General features: G+C 35.8%; 1 protein-coding gene and 2 non-coding genes across 9 annotated transcripts in view; 1 reads left to right on the forward strand and 2 right to left on the reverse strand.

The window, feature by feature from the left end:
- Positions 1 to 22,922, forward strand: part of INO80D (INO80 complex subunit D) — a 59,505-nt gene that overhangs the window by 24,958 nt on the left and 11,625 nt on the right. For all 7 annotated transcript variants that reach the window (XM_064485058.1, XM_031451934.2, XM_031451937.2 and 4 more), the window contains 5 exons: positions 10,604 to 10,828; positions 13,193 to 13,302; positions 14,715 to 14,848; positions 20,383 to 20,600; positions 21,348 to 21,505. In XM_064485058.1, coding sequence (XP_064341128.1) covers positions 10,604 to 10,828; positions 13,193 to 13,302; positions 14,715 to 14,848; positions 20,383 to 20,600; positions 21,348 to 21,505 — 845 coding nt within the window. The remainder of the gene's footprint in view (positions 1 to 10,603; positions 10,829 to 13,192; positions 13,303 to 14,714; positions 14,849 to 20,382; positions 20,601 to 21,347; positions 21,506 to 22,922) is intronic.
- On the reverse strand, positions 9,396 to 9,500 carry LOC116153211 (U6 spliceosomal RNA). Its single transcript, XR_004136998.1, has one exon. It is a non-coding gene; the product is annotated as a U6 spliceosomal RNA (small nuclear RNA).
- LOC116153212 (U6 spliceosomal RNA) lies at positions 17,105 to 17,210 on the reverse strand. Its single transcript, XR_004136999.1, has one exon. It is a non-coding gene; the product is annotated as a U6 spliceosomal RNA (small nuclear RNA).

The following is a 22,922-nucleotide window of genomic DNA, read 5'->3' on the forward strand; positions in this document are numbered from 1 at the left end:
CTCCTTGGAGTCTCACTGTCTGACTTCTTGTCTTCTGTGTTCCTTTCCCCATAGTAGCTGGAAATAGTGCATTTTACTTCACCTCTGTCTTCTGCAAGATTGATCCATTTTTTAATATTTCTAATGTGTTAAAATATTTTTCAAAATAATCTCATTAGAGGTTCTTGGCATCTGCCTTATCAGAAAGCTGTAGATTAATGCCCAGCCCCTTCAGTGCTAGTGAGAAAGCTAGTTCTCTTTCAGGGTCTGCCTTAGCGTCATCGGGATCTGCTTGGTGCAGTGTGACAGTGCTGACATAGATCCTTGTCTGGGGCCAAAAGATGACTCACAGACTCAGCTAATATTCTTTCTTTCTTTCTTTCTTTTTTTAAGTACGATTTGAATAGATGTTCAGCAAGATAGAGGGGAGACTAGCTATCTGCCCCAGGCCGACTCCTAGAATTTCACAGTATCACTGTATGGACATACATTCTAGGGTCTGTTTTTTTAATTTATAGGCTTACAGTGTGATTTGTTAGTACACCCAGAGGTGATTAGGCTTAGGGAACCGATTCACTGGAGACTAAGATATAAACCAAAATGCCAGTTCATAGTGAGAAATATAATCATTAAGTAGTACGAATGTTCAGAGCAAACTTACATGAGAAGGAAATTGTAGTCAGAAGCTTATTTGGGCATGGAATTAGAGCAGGGAGAGTTATTGAGGTATTAATGTCCAGTATCATTGAACTATAATAGCTTGATACATCTGTTTCCACTCTTGGGATTTATATCCCGTGTAGTTGTCCCTGTCTCCCCTGTCTCCTAGCGGGAGGATTGGAGAATGCTATATATCTATTTCTCTCTCTGAGGTTCCATTTTATATGGCATTCATGACTGTTAACTTAAGGGGGGAAGGTATAGCTCAAGTGGTAGAGCATATGCATAGCATGTCCAGGGTCCTGGGTTCAATCCCCAGCACCTCCTCTAAAAATAAATAAATAGACCTAATTAACCCCCTCAAAATTAACTAAATTAAAAAAAATAATAATTAAAAAAAAAAGGACTGTTAACTTACCATTAGCATCTTCTTGCTTTCAGATAGACGTACAATTGAGCTTAAGCTATCTAAGTTAGAGATCATTTCAATCACGCTTTCTAAGATTGATATTCATATCAGCTTAACTTGACTTGGATTTAAAAAAAATTTTTTTTTCTGGAGGGGGAAGTAATTAGGTTTGTTTGTTTGTTTTTAATGGAGGTGCTGGGGATTGAACCCAGGACCTCGTGCATGCTAAGCACACACTCTACCATTGAGCTATATACACTCCCCCCTGACTTGGGATATTTTGAATTAGTTTTACAAGTTTCTGTACATGAGGCAACACAAGTAAATATTCAGCACATTTTCATGGAATGTAATTGATAAATGGTATTTATGAATCCTGTTTTAATTCTGAAGATGTCCTGAACGTCAGTAGTGGGAATATTTGCTCTTGACGAATGTAGCTTTTTCTTTTTTCCTATATGGCTTTTCTATTTAACCAATACTATTTATTGAACGCTGTTGTTTTCCACTGCATTGGAACCCTTGACATTTATGTGTATGTCTATTTGTGCATTTTCTAAACTATTCCCTTGGCCTGGTTGTCTTTGTGCCGATACTTCAAAGTTTAAATTAGCTTATAATAGAGTTTATAGTCTTTTTAAAGAAAGCTTTTGGTTGTATTGTTTCTTTTTATTTTCTGTTCTTTATTTCATTACTTTCTGTTATCTTTATTATTTCCTTCTGTTTGTTTTGGGTTTAATGTTCTGAAGTTTTTAGGGTGATAGCTTAAGTTAGTTAAATCTGAGATCTTGTTTTCTAACATAAACACTTGGTGCCATACATTTCCCTCTAAACACTGGTTTTAGCTGCATCCCACAAATTTTTATATGACATATTTTCATTTTCATTCAATTCACAATGCTTTCTAATATTCCTGTTGATGTCTTCTTTGATCTATGGGTTATTTAGAAGTGATAATTTAGTTTCCAAATATTTGAGCATTTCCCAGAAATTGGTTCTTAATTTTATTGTACTGTGATCAGAGATAACACTTAGATTACAGTGTTCTATAAATGTTAATTAGGTCAAGCTGGTTGTTAGTGTTGTTCAAGCCTTCTGTATCTTGGGTGGTTTTCTGTCAGCTTGTTCTGTCAGTTACTGAGAAAGGGACGTTGAAATCTCTATTAAGGAAAATTGAGTATCTTTATTTTTAAACTATCCCTTAATATTATCTCATTTGCTTTGTAGCCAATAAAAACAACAGGTGCTTGGGTGTGGAAGATGGGGTGGGGCAGTGTTGGTGGAGAGCAGGACCACCAGCCATGGATGAGACTTGGTATCATCGTTCCCAGAGTTTCTTTTGCTGTCTTATTTCTACCATGAGAGTCAGAGCAAGGTCTTTTTTATTATTCAATTTGTTTAAACCAAAAAACAAAACGAAAACTCCCCAAAACACTCATTTTTCCCACTCCTCACCCCCTGCCTTTGCAACCACCAGTCAAGTTTCTGTATCTATGAGCTTGGTGGGGATTTTATTTTGTTTGTTTGTTTGTTTAAGATTCCACATATAAGAGAGATCATGTGATGTCTGTCTTTTATTTGTCTTTCTCTGTCCCACTTACTTCACTAGCATTATGTCCATCCATGTTGTCACAAATGGCAAAATTTTCTTTTTTTATGACTGAATAATATTTCATTGTATACATGTCCTACAATTTCTTTATCCATTCATCGTTGGATGGGCACTTAGGTTGCTTCTACATCTTGGCTACTGTGAATAATGATGCACTGAACATGGGGGTACTGATATCTCTCTGAGATATTGATTTCATTTCCTTTGGATATATATACCCAGGAGTGAGATTGCTGGATCACATGATAATTCTGTTCTATTTTCAATTTTTTGACGAACCTCCATGCTGTTTTTCACAGTGGCTGCACCAATTTACATCCCCACTAACAGTGTACAAGGATTCCTTTTCTCTACATCCTTGCCAGCACATATTTCTTTTTGATAATAGCCATTCTAACAGGTATGAGGTGATATCTCATTGTGGTTTTGATTTGCATTTTCCTGATGATTAACAACATCAAGCATCTTTTCAGGTACCTATTGGCCATCTGTATGTCTTCTTTGGAAAAATGTCTCTTCAGATCTTCTGTTCATTTTTTAATTGGATTGTTTGCTTTTTTGGATATTGATTTGTATGAGTTCTTTCACTTTTTCCTTCACACATTTTGTAGTTATATTATTAGGTGCATAAACATTTAAGATTGTTCCGTTCTCTTGATGAAGTGGTCCTTTTATCATTTATAAAATGACCTTCTTTATTCCCAGTAATAGTGTTTGCTCTGAGATCTTACTTTATGGGATATTAATATAGCCACTCGAGCTTTCTTTTGGTTACTGTTAGCTTGGTATCTTTTTCAGTACTTTTTCTTTTAACATTTTAGTCTTTATATTTAAAGTGGGTTTCTTGTTGGCAGCACATAGTTGAGTCTTGGTTTTTTTTTTATCTACTCTGCCAATCTCTGCTTTTTATTTGGGTTATTTAGAACATTTAAATTTAATGCGATTATTGCTAGTATTGGGTTTAAATCTAATCTCTTTTGTTCGTTTTCTATTTGTTCCATTTATTCTCTGTCCTTTTTCCTCTGTTTTTTTAAAGTATTTTTTATAATTCCATTTTATCGCCTTTCTTGGCTTATTGGCTGTATTCCTTTGCTTTATTTTTATAGTAGTTGCTTTAGAGTTTACAGAATACATAATTGCCTCAGTCTACCTTCAAGTGTTACACCATTTCATGCGTAAGAACTGTGTATGACAGTATACTTTTGTTTCCCCTTCCCCATCCTTTGTTCTATAGTTGTCATACTTTTACTTCTGCATATGTTATAACCCGCCACATTTTCAGTTTTTAGAGCTCTTTATTCTTTGAGTAGTTCCAGATTTCCATCTGATGTCATTGTCTTCTTACGAGTGGTTTCCTTTAGTATTTCTTGTAATAGTGGTCTTCTGGTGATGAATTCTTCCAGTTTTTATATATTTGAAAATGTTTTTATTTTGTCTTCACTTTAAAAAAGAAGTATTTTTTTTGAGGTATACTTGACTGTGCCTTAATTATTATTTTTTTTTTCCAGTTCTGACTATGCCTTCATTTTTGAAAGATATTTTGGCTGGCATTAAATCGTAGGTTGAGTTTTTCTTCCAGTAAAGATGTTGCTCACATATCTTGCATTATTTCTGATGAAAAGCAGTTGTCGTTCACATCTTTGGTCAGTGAACATTATGTATCTCTTGTTTTTCTGACTTTTAAGATTTTTCTATCTCTTTTTTGGCTTTTTATTTTTTATTTATTTTTTTAAAATTTTATTTTATTGAGTTATAGTCAGTTTCCAATGTTGTGTCAATTTCCAGTGTAGTGCACAATTTTTCAAGATTTTTCTCTTTATTAATAGTTTTAAACAATTTGATATAGTTAGTTTTCTTTATATTTCTTGTTCTTGGGATTTGTTAAGTTTTTTGGATCTGTAGGTTTATAGTTTCCATCAAATTTGGAACAATTTTAGTCAAGTTTTCTTCAATTGTTTTTCTTCCCCTTTATATTTGAGAGACTCTAGTTATATATTTTAGAGTGCTAGAAATTATCCTACAACTTATTAATATTCTGCTCATTTTTTTTTTCAGTCTGTTTTTTCTTCTCTGTGTCTCATTTTGGAAAGTTTCTATTGCTGTCTTCAGGTTCATTATTCTTTTGTGGAACCTAATTAGCCATTAATCCCAAGCAGTGTATTCTTCATATTAGACATTGTATTTTTCATCTATAGAAGTTTATTTTGGGTCTCCTTAATATTTCCCATGTCTCTACTTCACGTGATCATGATTTACTCTACCTTCTTGAACATATGGGATTTGGTTATAATAATGTTTTTGATATCTAGTTTTTACTGATTCTATCGTCTGTATCATTTGAATCTGTTTCTGTTGATTGATTTTTCCCTTATGGTTCCTATTTTCCTGTTTCTTTGAATGCCTGATAATTTTTTAAAACACTTTTTAATTTAATTTTATTTTTTAATGGAAGTTACTGCAGATTGGACCCAGGACCTCATACATGCTCAGTGTGTGCTCTGCCACTGAGCTATACCCACCCCCCTGCCAATTTCTTATCAGATACCAGACATTGTTAATTTTAATTATTTGATTCCAAATATTTTTTGTCATTCTTTAAATATTACTGAGCTTGGTTTGGTTATGTTGAGAAACAGCTTTTGAGGCAGCCATTAGTTTAGAGCTAATTTTACCTTACTATTGAGGCAGTAAGCTTCTGAGTAGTATACCCAGAGCCCTGAGTATTACAGGTTTTTCCACTCTGGATGGTGGAAACGCAAATTCACCCTGGCATTGTGTAAACTGCAGGGACTTACTTGGTCTTCTCTTTTCGGGTAGTTCTTTCCTGGACTCAGTTATTTTTACACCCGTTTGCACTAATCAGTATGAAGATGAAGACTTGAAAGGAACCCTCTGCAAGTATTCAGGGCTCTTCTTTCTGTGTGCCTTTCTTCTCCCCAGTACCTGTCCTGCTAATTCTGGGATTGGTTGGTTAGTTATATATAGATGGGCTGGGCAAATAATTATGTGTCTGAAATTTAATTGGGAGATGTAGGCTGGAAACCAAGTTTGTGTCTTTAGTATGTAAGTTGATGTTGAAGTTAGGAAAATGATTGAGAAGCCCCATTAATGAAATGAGGATTGAGAAGAGAAAGAGGAAAGAAAAAGGAGGCGAATGCAATGGGAGAAAGCAAGGAAGTAGAAAGTTTCAAAATGAAAGGAAAAGAAAAATAAATGAATTCCTTGTGTAAGAGATGTGACAGGAACTGAAAAATATTTGATGCATGTTTCCACATTAATTAGTCCAGATTGTATGTTTCTCTTTTTTTATATAGTGCTAGATTTGGTTTGCTAATATTTTTTGCCTCTATGATCATTAATAAAATTGTCCTATAATTTTCCTTTGTCCTTATTAAGTTTTGATGTCAAGTTTGTGCTAGCCTTATTAAATGAGGAGATATTCCCTCTTTTTCTGACATTTGGACTATTTGTTGTGTGATTAGAATAATTTTTTCTTTGAATATTGATAAGAACTCATGGTAAAACTATTTGGACCAGGACTTTTCTATGTATGTGTTTAATAAGTGATTGAATTTTAGTTAATGGATATAGGACTCTTCAGGTATTCTGTTTCTTCTTAGGTCAATTTTGTAAGTGATAGTTTAAAAGAATTTGTTCTTTTCAAGTAAGATTTACAATGTTTTGGCCTGAAATTTTTCAATATATATTCTCTTTTTAATTTTTGTTGTTTGTAGTTGTATCTTCCTTTTCATTCCTAATATTATTACTTTTTTTTTTTTCTTATCTTGATCAGTCGCACCAGAACTTTGCTATTATATTGGTATTTTTGGAGAACCAGCTTTTGATTTTTCTTCATTGTTCTTTTTTTTACATTTGCTTTCTATTTCATTAATTTCTGCTTCTTCTTTTTTTTTTTTAAATCTTATACTTTATGTTTATTCTGTTGTTGTTTTTCTAACTTTGGTAGTTAGATGTGGATTTCTTTTTATTTCTCCTTTTTAGGATTTGCTGGGCTCCTTCAATCTGTAGAATGGTATCTTTCATCAGTTCTGGAAAATTCTCAACCATTATCCAATGAAACAGTACCTTTACCCCATTGTCTCTTTCTCTCAAGTCTATCTTACATCTATGTCTAATCTCCTGTTCTTCTATATATTGAATTTTAAATTTTAGTTATTATATTTAACATTTCCTGAATTTCTCTTCAGTTCTTAATCAAATCAACTTGCTATTTATTCATATTCCAAAAACTTTCTTTTATTCTTGAAACTTCTTAAACATTGTATATTCTATGTTTGATTGTTCCAGTATTTGAAATTAGCTGTTTCTTGTTTCTGCCAGCCCTTACTCCAGGTGCTAACAGGAAAACAATCCTTTTATGTTTGTATTTTGTTGAGAAGTTTACATCTATATTTACAAGGGATATTTGTCTGTAGTTTTCTTTCCTTGGATTTCTGTCTGATTTTGGTATTGGGGTTGGGTTATACTGGCCTGATAGAATGAATTGAAAAGTCCTCTTCATTTTGGGAAGACTTTGTGAAAGATTGGTGGTAATTTTTCTTTAAACATTTGGTATAATTCACCAGTGAAGCCATCTGGTTGTGAAGCTTTTCTTTGTGGGAAGTTTTCACTCTTTTGTTGTTTTAATAAAGTAAATTAAAGTGAATTTTATTTGGAGAATTTTATGTTGTGCCTTGAGATTATAGTCAAAGGAAGTCTTAGGAAATCAGGTTTGGAATTTACTGCTCTCTACTTGAAGTTATTAGTAGCATTTTAATAATAATAATATTTATATTGTGTATTTATATTGTGATTTCACATGTATCATTTCTTTTCATTCTCTTAACCATGGGAGATTGGGGAGCCAACTATGTCTCTCATTTCACAGATGAGAAAAGTTAAAGAAGGAAGGAAACCTAACATACTGAGAAATGCAGTAGGTGCCAGCCCTTGTCACTGCTGGTAAATGGTGGGAACTGGCCTTTCTTGTCCCAGTTTGCTACTCTTTCTCAGCAACCAGGTTTGAAATATTAATGTCAGAGCATCTTAGAAGCAGGAAGCATCTTGGAGATGTTCTAGTTCAGGACCATGCCTTGGATGGTCTGTGGCCCTGTGCTAGACCACAAACTGCTAGTTACTGGCCACAGCAAGATAAGTATGGAAGTTATGAAGAAGCTTTGAAAGCTTTTGTAATGACAGAACATGCCTCAACATCCAGGTGCATCTTTCCATGGTTAACTTGAGAACCAGTCATCTAGCCCATTTTCCCTGCAATAACAGAGTCTTTTAAAGTAACAATATTGGCAGTCGATTATCCACCCTAGCTTTATTTTCCCCTTAAGACTTACTGTTTCTCTTCCTTCCTCTTTCTTTTATGAGACTTTCATTCTCCTAGTTATACAAATTCAGAGTCATTATCGACTTTCTTATCCTTCATACCCAGTCACCAAATTGAGTTAATTTTTTTATGATAATGGCCCTTATATGTCTTCTTTTTGTTATCTCTGTGGCCTTTTACTTTTAATCACTCCCATGTCGTTCAGTTGTTAGCTGTTAACTCTGAAATCTGTATCTCTTCCCTAAATGTGCTCAAGTTTCTAATTTCCAACGGTTTTTCCACCAGCCCCTTTGATGCCTCCTCTGTACTTTAAATCTCCTAGGTCTAAAACGGAATTTGTATCCTACTCCAAATCTGCTCTTGCTCCTGCTTCCTGGTCTTTGCCCATGGAAACTGCTGAGTGATTATTGTCCCTTCCCTCATCCTTGCCTAGTTGACAAAGTCTGTCTTTTTTATGTGCAAATTACCTCTCATAGTCTGTAGTCCTGCAGCCTGGTGTGCTGTTATTTCTTACCTGGAGTTTTAGAATAATTTCCTCACTGCTCTCTTCTGTCTCTTCTTCCATGTATATCTGCTGACAGTGTAATCTTCATGCACAGCTCTATTACTGTTTCCTATTTTCTTAAAAATCTACAAGGTTCTTCATTGCCTGTGGAGTAAAGGTTAAGTTCATTAATCTTGTGTTTAGGTTCAGGAAGTCTGCCTTACCCACCATCACTCGCCTGCACACCCTACAGCTCAGCCAAAGCAGGCTTCCCAGCCCTTGCTGTTCCCTATCTGTCCGTCTCTGTGTCTTGGCTTATGGTATTTTATCCTTGTTAGATACCTTTCTTTTCTTTTTCTCACATTCTACCCTTCCTTCAAGTTTCAGTTCTATTGTCATTGTCTCTACAAAGCCTTTCATCCAGCAGCCTTTCCCGCAGACTTTAAAAGTTCTGTCTGTACCTCTCTCACGTTACTGTTGTGCTCTCGCTCACACTGAAGATGCACACAGCACTGACTGGCTGTGGTGTATAGAGTCCTGCTGTGGGACTTTGGGGAGCAATGAGACATTCCTAGACCCCGTTCCATGGAAGTTCTAGTTCAGTAGATCGAGAGTAGGTCTTGGGAAACTGAAATTTCAAAAATCTCCTAGATTTGCCTAATTTGAGTTCAGATAGTTGAACCATTGGTCTGTCTGCCCCACAGTTTTAGTTACTGATTCTGCCCTCCTTTGAATTGTTTAACTTTGGGGGTATGTTTATCTTGTCTAAATTGCACAGCAGTCTTTCCGTTTCTCCTCTGTAGTGCACAGCAAGATAGACATGGAGTAAATTTTTTCCATTTTTTTAAATTGAAGTGTATAGTCAGCTTACAGTGTTGTGTCAGTTTATGGTGCACAGCATAACATTTCAGTCAGAAATATGAAACACTTCGCGAATTTGCGTGTCGTCCTCACAGGGGCCATGCCCATCTTCTCTGTGTCGTTTCAGTTTTAGTATATGTGCCGCCGAAGCAGGCATGACATGCAGTAAATGTTGAACGTTGAATAAACGAAAAGGTTGAAATGAGATCCTTCAACTGGCATATCTGTAGTAGAAACTATACTGAAGCGAACATGTCTCTTGAGATGTATACTAAACAGAAGTTTACAGAGTAGCCTGGTATAGGCTATTCTGAAGGAAAAAGGGGTGATACCACCTCAGAAGAGAAACCAAGCAAGGGTTTACAGAAGATTAGTAAGATAATATGTCGCCTGTAGTATCACATGCGTGCTGTTTGTTTATGTTATGGTGTAAGAAAAGGAAGGTAAAATAACACAGGTCAGTTTCAAGTCTCATGTGCATTATTCCTAATAGTAAAAAATGAGATCACATTTGTTCCATAGAAAAGTGACCTTTTTAACCTCCCTGCTGGTAGACATTGCTGACTAACCACAGAGCTCTTTCTTGTTGAGCCTCGATGTGCCCTCAGCATCCCATTCAATGTAGCCCTCCAGCAGGGGCCACCGATCAATCAACAGTCACATGACAGAAAAACCTCCACATAATTCCATGGTATGTAAAATGTTACTTAGGGTATCTCCTGCAGTTTAAAAAAATACTATAAAATGACTGTGATCCCTATAATCAAAATTCTTCAAGTGCTTAGAGAAGGGTAGTTAAAAACCAGTACATCTGAAAGGGCAGCCTTGTGATAAAACACGCTTAGAATTCCCTGCTCTATTTTTGGTATGACCTATCTTTTATGAAATTATGCTGTTTCCTCATAATCACCATGTCATTTACTCAGACTTTTTAGTAAATAAAGGTAAATTATTTTCTTCCCAGGAATCTCTAGTCACTTAAAATTTAGAAGACACCGATGCATTGAATGTCTAATTATGACAAGCTAAGATGGTTAAGCTTCTTATGGATTGTCTTTACCACCTCACTTACCGTTGAAACGTTAGACTTATTTTCAGCTGTTCTGCTGAATTTCTCTTCCCCTGATTTTGTTAAGTATGTGCTCCCATGCCACAAGTTTCAACCTTGTGCATCCAGCCACCCTTCCTCACCACTTTTCCCCTCTCTAAAATGAGCCTAACGTGTAATCAGGTTTTTGCTTCTCTCCCTGCACTTTCTAGGTCGGATGATGATGACACGGAGAGTAGGAGCTCCAGGGTGACCCAACTTTGCACTTACTTTCAGCAGAAATATAAGCACCTCTGCCGCCTGGAGCGGGCAGAATCTCGGCAAAAGAAATGCCGGCACACGTTTAGGAAGGCCTTGCTGCAGGCGGCCAGTAGAGAGCCAGAAGGTACTGGCCAGTTGATCCAAGAACTGCAGAGAGCTGCATGCAGTCGAACCAGGTCAGAGCCCCCCCACCCCCCATACAGCCTCCTGTTTCTGAGAACTCAACTTAGTCTGTTTTCTGTGTTCTTTGGGAGGATAGTCGAGACACAGTGGGTGATGAGCATGTTATCCTGAAATATTTAAGCACTGTATTTTGATTTTGTTGCTCAAAGTTCTACACAGATGACAAAATAATGCTGCTATGAGCTGACGGTAAAATTAACGTATTACTGGAATTTTGCTGAAGTTTGACTGAAATTTATTCAGTAGAGGATTTGATGTTGTTATCTGTCTTTAAAAAAAATTCCAATGCTTAGAAATTTCATGTTATTTAAAAGTAATATTTATAGTTTTTTTGCCACAAAAGTGGTATTTTATGTTTCTTATATTATTAAAAATTTTTTCTTTTCATTGTATTTTCTGTTAATATCTACATTATCCCATATATTATATACTCAAAATGTTTTATTACATTGGATTTCTTTTGGGGAAAAAATCCATTCTCTTTATAATGACGATATTTGCTCATTGTGAAAATTTGAAAAAAAATAGAAAAAAGAAACAAAATCTCCATAATATGATCATTCACAAAATAGAATGAACACTGAACATTTTGATTCTGTTTCCTTCTCGCCTTTTTCTCTGTGCATGTGTGTCTGTGTGTGTGTAAATATTTTATATATGTAAAATATTGGGGAAGTTTATATACCTAAATATTACCACTGGTTATCTCTAGATGGTGAGATAATTGATAAATTAAAGTTTTAAAAAATTGTAGTCTGTATATTTTAGTATTTCTATAGTGATCATGAGTCATTTGAGGAAAAAAGGATTTAAAACAAACAGAAAACTAAAAATTAACCTTCGCTTTGTAACTATTGGTCATAATCCTTACATGTAGACATAATTATTGAAATTTCATTTTCATTTTGTTTATTTTAGTTTTCATTATATTACCTATAAAAAAGTAACCCATTTTTCAATTGAGTACCTCAAAAAAAATACTATGCCTTAAGACTTGTTTTCTGCTCCTTCGCATATTTAGGCTGTTTGAAACTATGTACATATATCTAATGCATCTCCAGTATGGCTGCAGCCTGCAGTATTGTCCTCACTCTCAGAGCTCCAGTCCTCTGCAGTGGAGGTGGTGTCTGTTTTAGAACATCTTTAGGTCTTAGCTTCCTTCTTACTTACTCAGAGACTTACCTTTCTCGGAGAAACATTCCCAGACTGTCTTGATTATGTTAGGTCCCCATTATATATGCTGTTGTGCTCTGGGCTCTGCTTCATTGTAGATTTTTATACTTGTATTACTGTCTGGCATGCTGGACAGTAGTTTCTATGAGGGCAGGAACAGTTGTACATTTTGTTCTTACTCTCCAGTGTTGATGAATGAATGAACAGAATCGAACAAGTGAAGATCTGTTCTTTGTTTGTTGAAAGAATTTACTCAGTTTGACATCGGTTTTAAAATATGATTTCTAACATTTATATAATGTTTTCAAGTATATAATTTCAGTAGAAACTTCAGTTTTGTCCAGCATGAAGCAGTCTGTATGTAGACCAGTGTATGTGTATTGAGTCTGGTATGTTATTATGTCCCTGTCAAAGATGTAAGGGACTATACTGTGAGCTTGGGACAGTGTGCTGTTTGTGTAGGAACTGTATTTATCTGTGGTTTTTAACTGGCAGAATCAACCTCTTTTCAGAACATCTCCCAAACCACTTTTAGTGATTTAAAAAAAAAGAATTCGTGATAACTAAGTATTACAAAGCAAACACCAAGATGGTCTCAATTACAATTCTCAGATTTATTTGATGTCATTTGGTTATGTCTCCCATGAATAGGAAAAAGTTTATTGCTTAGTGCATCACCGATAATCATATAACAACGTGCCATAATCATTCCTTAGCGACTAGTAGCTTATTTATGTTACATTACATATATTTTAAATGTGCAGAAATCAGCTGTCAGTTGAATAATGCCATCTATATATTTAGTTAGTTTTGTTATCAAGGGCCTAGTTCCACAAAAGACATTTAAAAAGTTGTTAAATATTTTAAAAGTTATAACTATAATGGCTACTTTCTAATAGGTATCCTTAAAATATAGTTTGGATATAAACTGAATAACATTAAAATATTCTTTTTTATCTAATAACTTTGTCACATTTACTGGTGAATATGTGGAATAAGCCATTGAAATAGCTTAAAGTATGTAAACTCTTGGAGCTGGTCATAGTAACTCATACCTGTGTTTTAATTAATGAATGTAGATAGTTAAAATGTGGATGTTATAGAGTAGTAACATTATTCTGAATAATTGCCCTGGATTCTTAAAGCATTTTTAAAAAATTTATTTGGTGTTTTTCATTCCTTAGCATAAGCCGGACCAAGTTGAAGGAGGCAGAGCCGGCATCATGCAGTGGGACCGTGAAGGGTGAACAGTGCCCCAACAGGGCCCTTCCATTCACCAGACACTGTTTCCAACGTATCCTCTTAACTAACTCGAGTGTGCATTGAAAAGTACTGACTCATTAGGGTGATATATTTCATTCTCAGGCCAAGTGAATGACTTTTGGAATCATTACTATTTGATATTTAAAATAATTTTTATGTAACTTCTGATTTTAATGGTGTCCTCTGAATAATTTTTTTCCTGCTTATATCATTGTGATTCTTTATTCAAGAATCATACCAAAATAAGCAAAATTGACAGCAAGTCATAGGTTCTTCCAGTGGCTGCCCTTGATTAGATTTTGTTAACAGGATTCTGGTCCTTCCAGTGATTCTAGGTAGTTTGTAAGAGGCCACTCTAACACTCATGGATGGGAAAATGAAATCCTGTTATTCAAGAACTGTTTTTAGTCTTTCAGGAAAGTTACACGCTTTTACAGTATGCTCTTTGCTGTGGGATTAAATTGCTGTTTTTATTGAGTATGGTGCTGATTTGAAATAAATGAAAGATAACAAACATCACTGACTAGAAAAGTACATTCCTTAAGATGGAATATACTTGAGGAAAACCTACGTTAGAGAGCTTCAGGCTGGTTATGAAATCTTATTACTTTCAATTTCACTAAACATTTAAAGTTGAGTAGCATTTTAAAAAATTTAGCATAGTAGCAATTATATACTCTTCTAAATCACCTATCTGATTTTTGCCTTCCTTTCTGTTCTTGGCATTGTCTTTTCACAGCTTTTTCAGCAACAGTTTCTATGCAGTAAAGGCTTGATAAATAGCCTTAACTATAAAAGCATAAAAGAAAAATGAAAGATACTTCCTTAATAGATATAAAGCAAATCTGTGGAAATGTAGTTAGTGGCTAAAAGTATGGATGTGTAAAAAATGTTGATAAAAAAAGTGGACATTCAAATTTTAATAGTATGGTTTTGATTTTAAAGTAATTTCTTGTAAGCTGTGAATTTGAGTTTGGTGTTGAAAATGTGAAATAAATACCCAAATTTGGATAGATGAGTTTGGTAATTATATCTTTAAATATTTATTCTTGATGAGTATAATAGGCAGAAATTTTTCTTAAAGTTGTGTTTCTTTTTTTTTTTTTTTTAAACCATCATAGCTGAACTTTAGGGGTCAGTGTGTTAATAAGGAAATGACCCTGCTTCTCCAAATAACATAAACCAGAACAGCCATAAGGGTGACTCAGGTTAGGAGCCCATTTAGCAAAATAGACTCCTTCAGAAGGATCTTCTGATCAATGAGGATGGTACATTTAACTACTGTAATTTTCCTATATCAGTAGTTGGGTTGGTTCTTTAGCTTTTATAGATGATAAAATTTATACTTATTAAGCACAAGTAGGGGAAGAAGCGAGTTTTATAAGAAATTGAAAAACTTGCTAGAGTTTCAATGTATTTTATTCTTAACTTAAAAAAACACAGATATCCTCTTGAACCGCTCCCAGCAACTATTCTCAAGTTGCACGGCCAAGTTTGCAGATGGACAGCAGTGCTCTGTGCCCGTTTTTGACATTACACACCAGACGCCTCTGTGTGAAGAACATGCCAAAAAAATGGTAAGTTCACATTTTATTTTCTGCAGCAGAGGCTTTCAGAGTTCTGATAGCTATCCACAGTAGGAAATATTTTGTGACTCAGTCTAAACTTATGTGTGTATATAAATCGCTGAACTGAGTTTTATGAAACAATGCTTTTTTAGTACCTCATGTTTTATACTCTGTTCTGTTTCCTTAAAAAAAAAAAAAACTTGACATAACCATTGAATTCATTTTATACCCTCATTAAAAAACAAAAAAGCACACTGTTCTAGAAGATATAGTCATTTTGTTTGTATCTGTACCTATTCTGTACATACTCTCTTCTCCTTAAGATACATTTTATTATACATAGGCAGATTTCCTAAGCCTTTTCTTTGCCCCATTTCTTTAGGTTTTTGCTTTTTTATATACAGTTCTGCAAATGCTTTGGATATTTGATGAAATTTCAGCCAAAAGCCAAACTTTATGATAATTCGATTGAACTTAATTATTTCTTCAGTTAATGCTAGTATCATAAACCCTAATTAATTCAGAATAATTTGGAGTAGAGACAAGTCTGAACTAGTGAACTATCTGAATTATGTAATTACTTAAAATATATGCATTTTACCTGTCAGACACTTACTGAGTTCTTCTGCTGTTTGCAAGGTATCATGCTAGGTACTTTAAGTACTAAAAAGTTGAGTAAGACAACTCTTACCTTTTGTAAGCGTATTTCAGTTCTCAGGGGTGCATCAGGGCAACTAAATGGCCACCGGGCCAGGACTTAATGGTGTTAAGGCTGTGATCCTGGCATTGCCACCAGCTAAATGTACAGCGAGGACTATAGTGTCATCTCTTCTAGACCTCAGTTGCCATGTTTGGAGTTTACCGGCTTCTTCTCCAAGAACCTCTTTTGGTTTTTTTTAGATTTCTTTTATGGACCAGATATTTTGAATAGTTGTATATACTAAACTACATGTATAAATATTAAATAATTATTTTCACATTTTAATTTTAAAACATTTAAAACGCACATACTTTTGTTAGCTTGTTGAGGCTTTATTGTGGTTTAGGAGTGATTTCCATATGTTTTCTGAACCACTTTTTATGGATCCTCATGATGATTTCACAGGCCCTTGGTAATACCAGCACTGCAGCTTTCAAACCACTGAATTAAATAATCCTGGTTGTAAATTTTGATTTTAATGTTATGCCATTCCAGCATACTTCTAGTAAGACAAGGAAAATATTGTTAAATAGGGAGGCTATATTTTAGGATCTGCTTTATTGATTTAATGAGTTGTTGATTAGTATAACAATTATGTGAATGCTTTTGAAGAAATTGAAAGCACTTTATTCTTTTCAGCTGGTTAAACATTTCTACTGAGGCCAATTCAGCTAGGCAAACGTAAGGTTGAATTAGTATAAAATTAGTCATAAATATGTATTTTATATAATAATGTAAAATAAGAACATAAATAAAATGAATCAGGTTTTTAAAGGATATTTTCAATACAAAGTTTTTACAATTTAATACAAATAGTTTCCTCTCTGAAGACAGTTACAGAATCTGACACTAGTTTGAGCTATTTTAAAGTTAAAAATTACATAAGAGGGTATAACAAGGACTTATATTCCATTAGTCCTCCGTGAGAGACTTAAGACCGGGTGACAAACACTGTGCAAATCTCATGGCTCTACTTTCAAACTATATCTTGAATTCAAATACATTTTACCAACTTCACTTTTACCATCCTAGCCTTAGCTACCATTACCTTTGCCTGCATTATTGTAATAGTCTCCTAATTAGCCTCCCTTCTTCCTGCCATGCTTCTCTGCACCCCGATGTATTGCCCACATAGCAGCCAGAGTAGACCATGTGTGTGAGTTCCACTGTCTTTAAATTTACATATAGTAACATTCACTCTTTTTGGTGTGCAGTCCTGAGTCTTGACAGTGCTTACAGTTGTGAAACTGCCACCATAATCAAGATACAGCTCAGTTCCATCACCAACTCCCCTAATTGTCTAGTGCTACCCCCTTGTAGTCAGCTCCCCACTGATCTGTCTCTGTCCCTATAATTTTACATTTTTCAGAATGTCTTATAAATGGGATTATACAAGATATAGCCTTTAGAGCACACCTTTTAGGTTCCCTGATCAAAACTTTCCAGTGGCTTCCCATCGCATTTAGAATCCAATCTAAAATTCTTATGCTCTGTGAGGCACTTCCTGATCTGGCCCTTGCAACCTCTCCAGGTTCTTTTTTTTTTCTTTCTTTCATAATTGAGATAAACATATGGAATGCTTTATGAATTTGTGTGTCATCCTTGCTCAGGGACCATACTAATCTTCTCTTGATGGTCCAATTTTAGTGTATGTGCTGATGAAGTGAGCACTCCAGCTTCTTTTTATGCGCTCGCCTCACTTCCAGGTTCCAGCAGCATTGGCCTTCTTGCTCTTTCTTGAACACTCGAAGTATGCTCCCACCTCAGGGCCTTTGCACTTGTTTTTCTCTTTTCCTGGAATGTTATTCTCCCAGATTTCTGCATGTCTCACTCCTTCATTTCTTTCAGGTTTCTGATCAAATATCTGTTTATCAAAGAAGTCTTCCTCGTCTCCTGTACCCTGCCACTTTTTATCTTCATACTCTACTCACTTTTCTTCCTCACATTTAAATCTGTCTAGCATTGTTAATTAGTTTATTGTCTTTATCCCCTCCTAGAATGTAAACTTCACAAAGGCAGGAACATTTTTAGTTCATTGCAATATCCTCAGTGCTTAGAACAAAGATGCTTTGTAAGTAATTGAGAACTAAATTACCAGTTAGGCGCATGACTTGTGGGGCAGGGGGCTTGAGGTTCGCAACTAGACTCAGCCACTGCATAGGACAGCCATTGGTAGAAGAGGCTCAAGCTGCAGGAAGTCCAGGCTGGCAGGCAGAGCATGGTATTCAGCAGGTGAGACCACACAGCAAGTGGTCAGTTACTAAATGCATTGCCCTGACGCAGAAGTAGAATGGGACAGTGAGAATGCTGGGAGTGAACAGTGGTTGTAAGTGGTGTAGGTGAATGAACAGTTGGCTTTAGGAAAGCCTCTGGGACACAGGTGCTCTGGCTCTCCGGAGGAGCTAAGTGAGGGAGTACCAAGAGTGGGGCAGGGCCTCTGGCATGGGCACTTCTGTGTGGAGGGCCTGGCACGTTACCAAAAACGTTGCCAGGCTACAAAGTACAAGGTTAGGAGAATAAGACACAAGCCTGGAACCAGAACCAGGTGATAACGGGAGTCTTACAGGAGGGCTTGTGTATTCTGTTCTGGGCTAGAGCTCGTTAACTTCCTCCTGCCTGACACTCGGACTGGTCCTAGAGGGAAATCCTGAGATGGATGCCAGCACCTGGTGGGTGACGGTAGCTGCTTACTCCCTGTTTATTCAGTTACATAGTGGGCATAATAAAAGTAGACCTCGAGCGCTGAGTCGAAAGGAAACACAGAGGCTAGGAAGCAGCCTCTTTTCTGTTGTTTTCTAAATTGGTGCATTTGTGACTTTTGTAATTGTGTTTAGATTCAAGTATTTGGTTGGGATTAAACTTCTTTCAGATTTCCTGAATTTTTATGCTTAATTTTATTCTTTCTTATTTTGAATACGTTTGATGATAGTGATAGTTATTAGTCTTCAAATACTATTATCTACACTTTTTTATGTATTTGGTTATAAGAATTATTACTGAGTTCATCAACTTACAAAAACCACTACTGTTTATGTACCACTAAGAAAGAAAAAATGCTGCCCGTGGGTTTCTCGTTACTTAAAATTTGTGTTTTATACTTATCAAAATAGCTTCTTTAGACTTAGATATTTTTATCTTCTCTATTGCTCTTGGTTTCAGCTAATTCTTGATATGTGAAAGGCAGTATTTTCTACATACATCAACTATAACACAGCTTTGTCCACTTTGTGGTTATTTTCCTTTCTCATTTGGTTGTTGCTTTGCAATAAAGGAGGAGGGGACTGTGGTCAGTTCTTCAATAATGAATATTTGCTTCACTGATAACAGTTTTATATCCTGCTGCTCTTTGTGCCTTTCTGCATACAGAACAGTTTTTCTTCTACATGTAAAACCAATGATGCACATGCCTTAATTCAGATGATGGCAGTACAAAGAGCTATGACCAGCTTTGAGCGTGGGCAGGCAATGCCAATTATAATGACCATCATCTGGCCAACAGCAGTTATAAGATGTCATTATTATAAAATGCTCCCCGTTACAGAGATATTAAAGTGTGCATCTGGGAATTGATGAAATACAGTATTTAGATTTAAGGGTACTAGTTGAAGAAAGCTAGTTATATTGTCAATTTCTTGTTCTTCCTAGTTCTTATTTTGCCTCCTCACTAAATTGCAGCAGTTTTATAAACTGTGTCCCCACCGTTTTCTCTTTTTACCTTGTCTCCCTGGCCCATGTCAGTTTCTTGAAGGACTTTTACTGTGTCACGATTTCCAAGTCTGCATCTCCATCTCTTTCTTTATTCCTGAGCATCAGATAACAGTTCTCTCCTGCCTCCCTGGACATCTTCACACCTCAAACTATATGTGAGCCTGACTGAATCCCTTGACTCTTCTTCTGAGTCTCTTTATTCTGCTGTGTTCTCCATCCCAGCTAATGGAATCATCATCTAACAGTTACCCAAACTAGAAACCCTAGAAACACCTGAGAGTTTTATATATCCAAGGAACTGTCAAATCTTGAGACTTCTCTCCCAGGAGGCCCTCGCTCTTCCACTCCTGCTGACTTCGCCCTCTGCCATCTATCTTGTGTGCACTGTTCAAGTAGCCCTCCCATTGGAACTGTTGCCTCCATTCACTTGCCTCTTCTCTCTGGAACTTTGCCTTGCTACCCAGATAGTTAATGCTTTTAAACAATGTATTTCCCTGATCAAAAATCATTCCCCACTGCAGTAAAAGAAAGTTTAAAATCCTTAACAGGGTATTCAGTCATACATGATCTGGCCCCAAACTTCTTTACAGCTTACTGTTATATTTTATCCTTCATTATACCCCAGGCAACAGTCACACTCAAGTATTTGCTGTTGTTTTTATCTTGTTTGTGCCATTTCCTTTAGCCTAGAGTGATCTTCTCCATTATCCCAAGGATTTCAAATCCTGTTTATCCTTTAATCTCACATAAAATAATGGATTTTCCTTTTGTGCACTCTTAGAAGGTGTTTATATCATCATTGCCCAATTTTTTGTACTATATTTATGTATACTTATATTCTCATTTTTCCCATGAGAGACTAATACATAAGTTCTTTGAGAGCACAAATCAAAGTATATTCATAATTTTTCCACTGCAGTACCTATCACAATGCCTTAAAATGTGGGATGAACTATTGTATGTATTGAATTGATTTGAATCAAATTTTTGAATGAATTTCTTACTCATTTTCTATTGTCATACATAGTTTTAGGCACCATATATTAGTATATTTAAGAAATACAGGGTTTTTTTAGATAGCTGTTAGGTTTTCCCCAAATAATTTCAGTTTAAAAATACCCGTTTTATTCCAAAGGATAATTTCTTAAGAGGAGATAGCTCCCGTAAAGTTCAGCACCAGCAGCAGAGGAAACCCAGGAAAAAAACCAAGCCTCCTGCGCTTACCAAAAAACACAAGAAGAAGAGAAGGCGTGGACCTCGTCGACCCCAGAAACCCATCCCCCCTGCAGTCCCCCAGGGGAACCTCAGCATGCCCACCAGCGTCTCACTGCCAGTGGAGGCCTCTCAGATCCGGTCAGTGACGGCGCCAGAGTTTCCGCCACCTTTACGTGTTTTGCTTGTTCTCAGAACATCTGGCTTCTTTCAGTTTTCTAGTGTTAGAAGTGGGCTACAGGAACCAATCGGTGTGTCAGCCTAGACTTCATAGTTTTCAGGACAGTTTTTACTAAATAGTGGATAAGGTTAGATCTGAAATAAAGCTTTTGATTATAACCAAGGGAGCAGATGCTGAAATTGAGAATCTAATTGGCCACTCTCAGAGTTTTCTGTTTCAACAGAAATTCCATACATGTTCCAACAGATATTCCATCAGAAATCTGATACATTATTAATTTGGGGCAAGGGTAAGCATTTTGACCAGATGAATGAGGCTTCTGTTTCAGCAAACATCTCAGTTTTATGTTTCATTTTTAAAAATTATTATTTTGACCAGTTTTTAAATTCTACTAAAAAGTATTAAGATACTCGATATACCAAATTGTAATCCATTCTACTAATATACCAAATTGTGATTCATTCCACTAATTTGCAGTAAAAATATTATTTTAGAATGGTTGTCTTCTCTTAACACATGGTAAAAGTTGTAGAAATACGTGACTACGTATGGTGAGGTCTGTCATTTTGGTTTCAAATTTTCTTAAAGTAGAAAAGGAGACATTTTGAGTTAGGATTTTCCATTTTCGTATTTGACAAACTTGTCTAGGTGACATTGGTGGGTAGGTAAAAATGGGGTGGTGGGGCCAACCATGTCATCTTTGCCAGGAGCCCATCCACGCCAGAGCTGAGTGCTGATGAGTTGCCAGATGACATTGCCAATGAGATCACCGACATTCCACATGACTTGGAATTGAACCAGGAGGACTTTTCAGACGTCCTGCCACGGCTACCTGATGACTTACAAGATTTTGATTTTTTTGAAGGTATGGTCAATATTTTGATTCAAGAAGACTGGTTTTTAAAATGAGTTTTTAAAAAAGGGAAATAGTTTTTTTGAGACTTGTTTGAAGTGTTCCTCCCCACATGTCTTTCACTACAGGTAGAAAATATAAAATACTGAAGCTATTTTACCCTTTTTTAGAAAGTGATGCATGTGCAATTTTTAAAATGATATTGTAGATTTAGTAGATTGATAGGTTTGATAGGTAGGTTTATAACTTCATTCCTTTAAAATGAGTAATTTTACTTTATTTTTGAACAAAGACATTTTAAACTTGAATTTACTGAAGGCTTTCAGAACTTTTCCTCATTTTAATATCCCACTACAAATGAAGTGCACTTTTCCAGATCAAAACTTGCTTAATCCCACCAATTCTTTAGTGCTTTCAGGGAATAATCTTCTATACTCTTAGAAGGTTTCTTCCACCATTAAAAACTAGGTATTTTTGTGGTGATTAGTCAAGTTCCTAACGATAGATTTTTTTATATTGAAAATGAAATCAGTGTAGGCACATGGGCTTCCATTTTATGAAAATTCTTTAGAAATGGGAGAATGAGAAGGGAGGAGTAGAAGGTAATGCAAAAGCATTTTAAAAGGTAACCAAGCTATGAAATGAGCTGAGTGCTCGGTGTTGTGCTAATAAAATAGACATATGAGGTTCTGTATTCTAGTCTTCACAGCGCCCGAGACTCCAAGAGTAGAAGAACTGAGGGGACTCCTCCTCCACAGCCTTTGTCTCACATCTGAACTATTGATAGGTTTTCTATTTTAATGACATTAATAACTTTAGGTAAAAACATACATGTAATCAGATAGTCACCTTGAGTTTTAAATTGGTAATCCTTAGAATCCCTAAGAACTGAACACTTTGATAAGATGGTTTTGTTTTTTTTTAATTCAAGTAATGGAGTAACTTGTGGTAACTCTTTTTTATATTCTTTTTTTGGAGGGTGTTAATTAAGTTTATTGTGTGTGTGTATATGTGTGTGTATGTATGTGTGTGTGCATGTATGTGTGTGTGTGTGTGTGTGTGTTTTAATGGAGGTACTGGGGATTGAACCCAGGACCTGTACACGCTAAGCACGCCCTTTACCACTGAGCTATTACACTCCCCCCTATAAGATGGTTTTTGAGAGTACTGAAAAATAAACTCAAGATGCGATTCAGGGTCCAGGACAGCTTGACACTTCAGACCCGTCCTGCAGATGAGTATTTCATTGTTTCCTTCCAGTCCAGACTTTGGGAACTCCTCTTTTCAATGGGGACTCTTTTTAATACTGTTGTTACAAGTAATTCACATGTATGATTTTTGTGGTCTGGCACGGCCAAAGCCCTGCTGATTGTTTATGGTTTCCTTTGCTGTGCAAAAGCTTGTAAGTTTAGTTAGGTCCCATTTGTTT

The sequence above is a fragment of the Camelus dromedarius genome, chromosome 4 (genome assembly GCF_036321535.1).
Source record: "Camelus dromedarius isolate mCamDro1 chromosome 4, mCamDro1.pat, whole genome shotgun sequence".
Classification (NCBI taxonomy): domain Eukaryota; kingdom Metazoa; phylum Chordata; class Mammalia; order Artiodactyla; family Camelidae; genus Camelus; species Camelus dromedarius.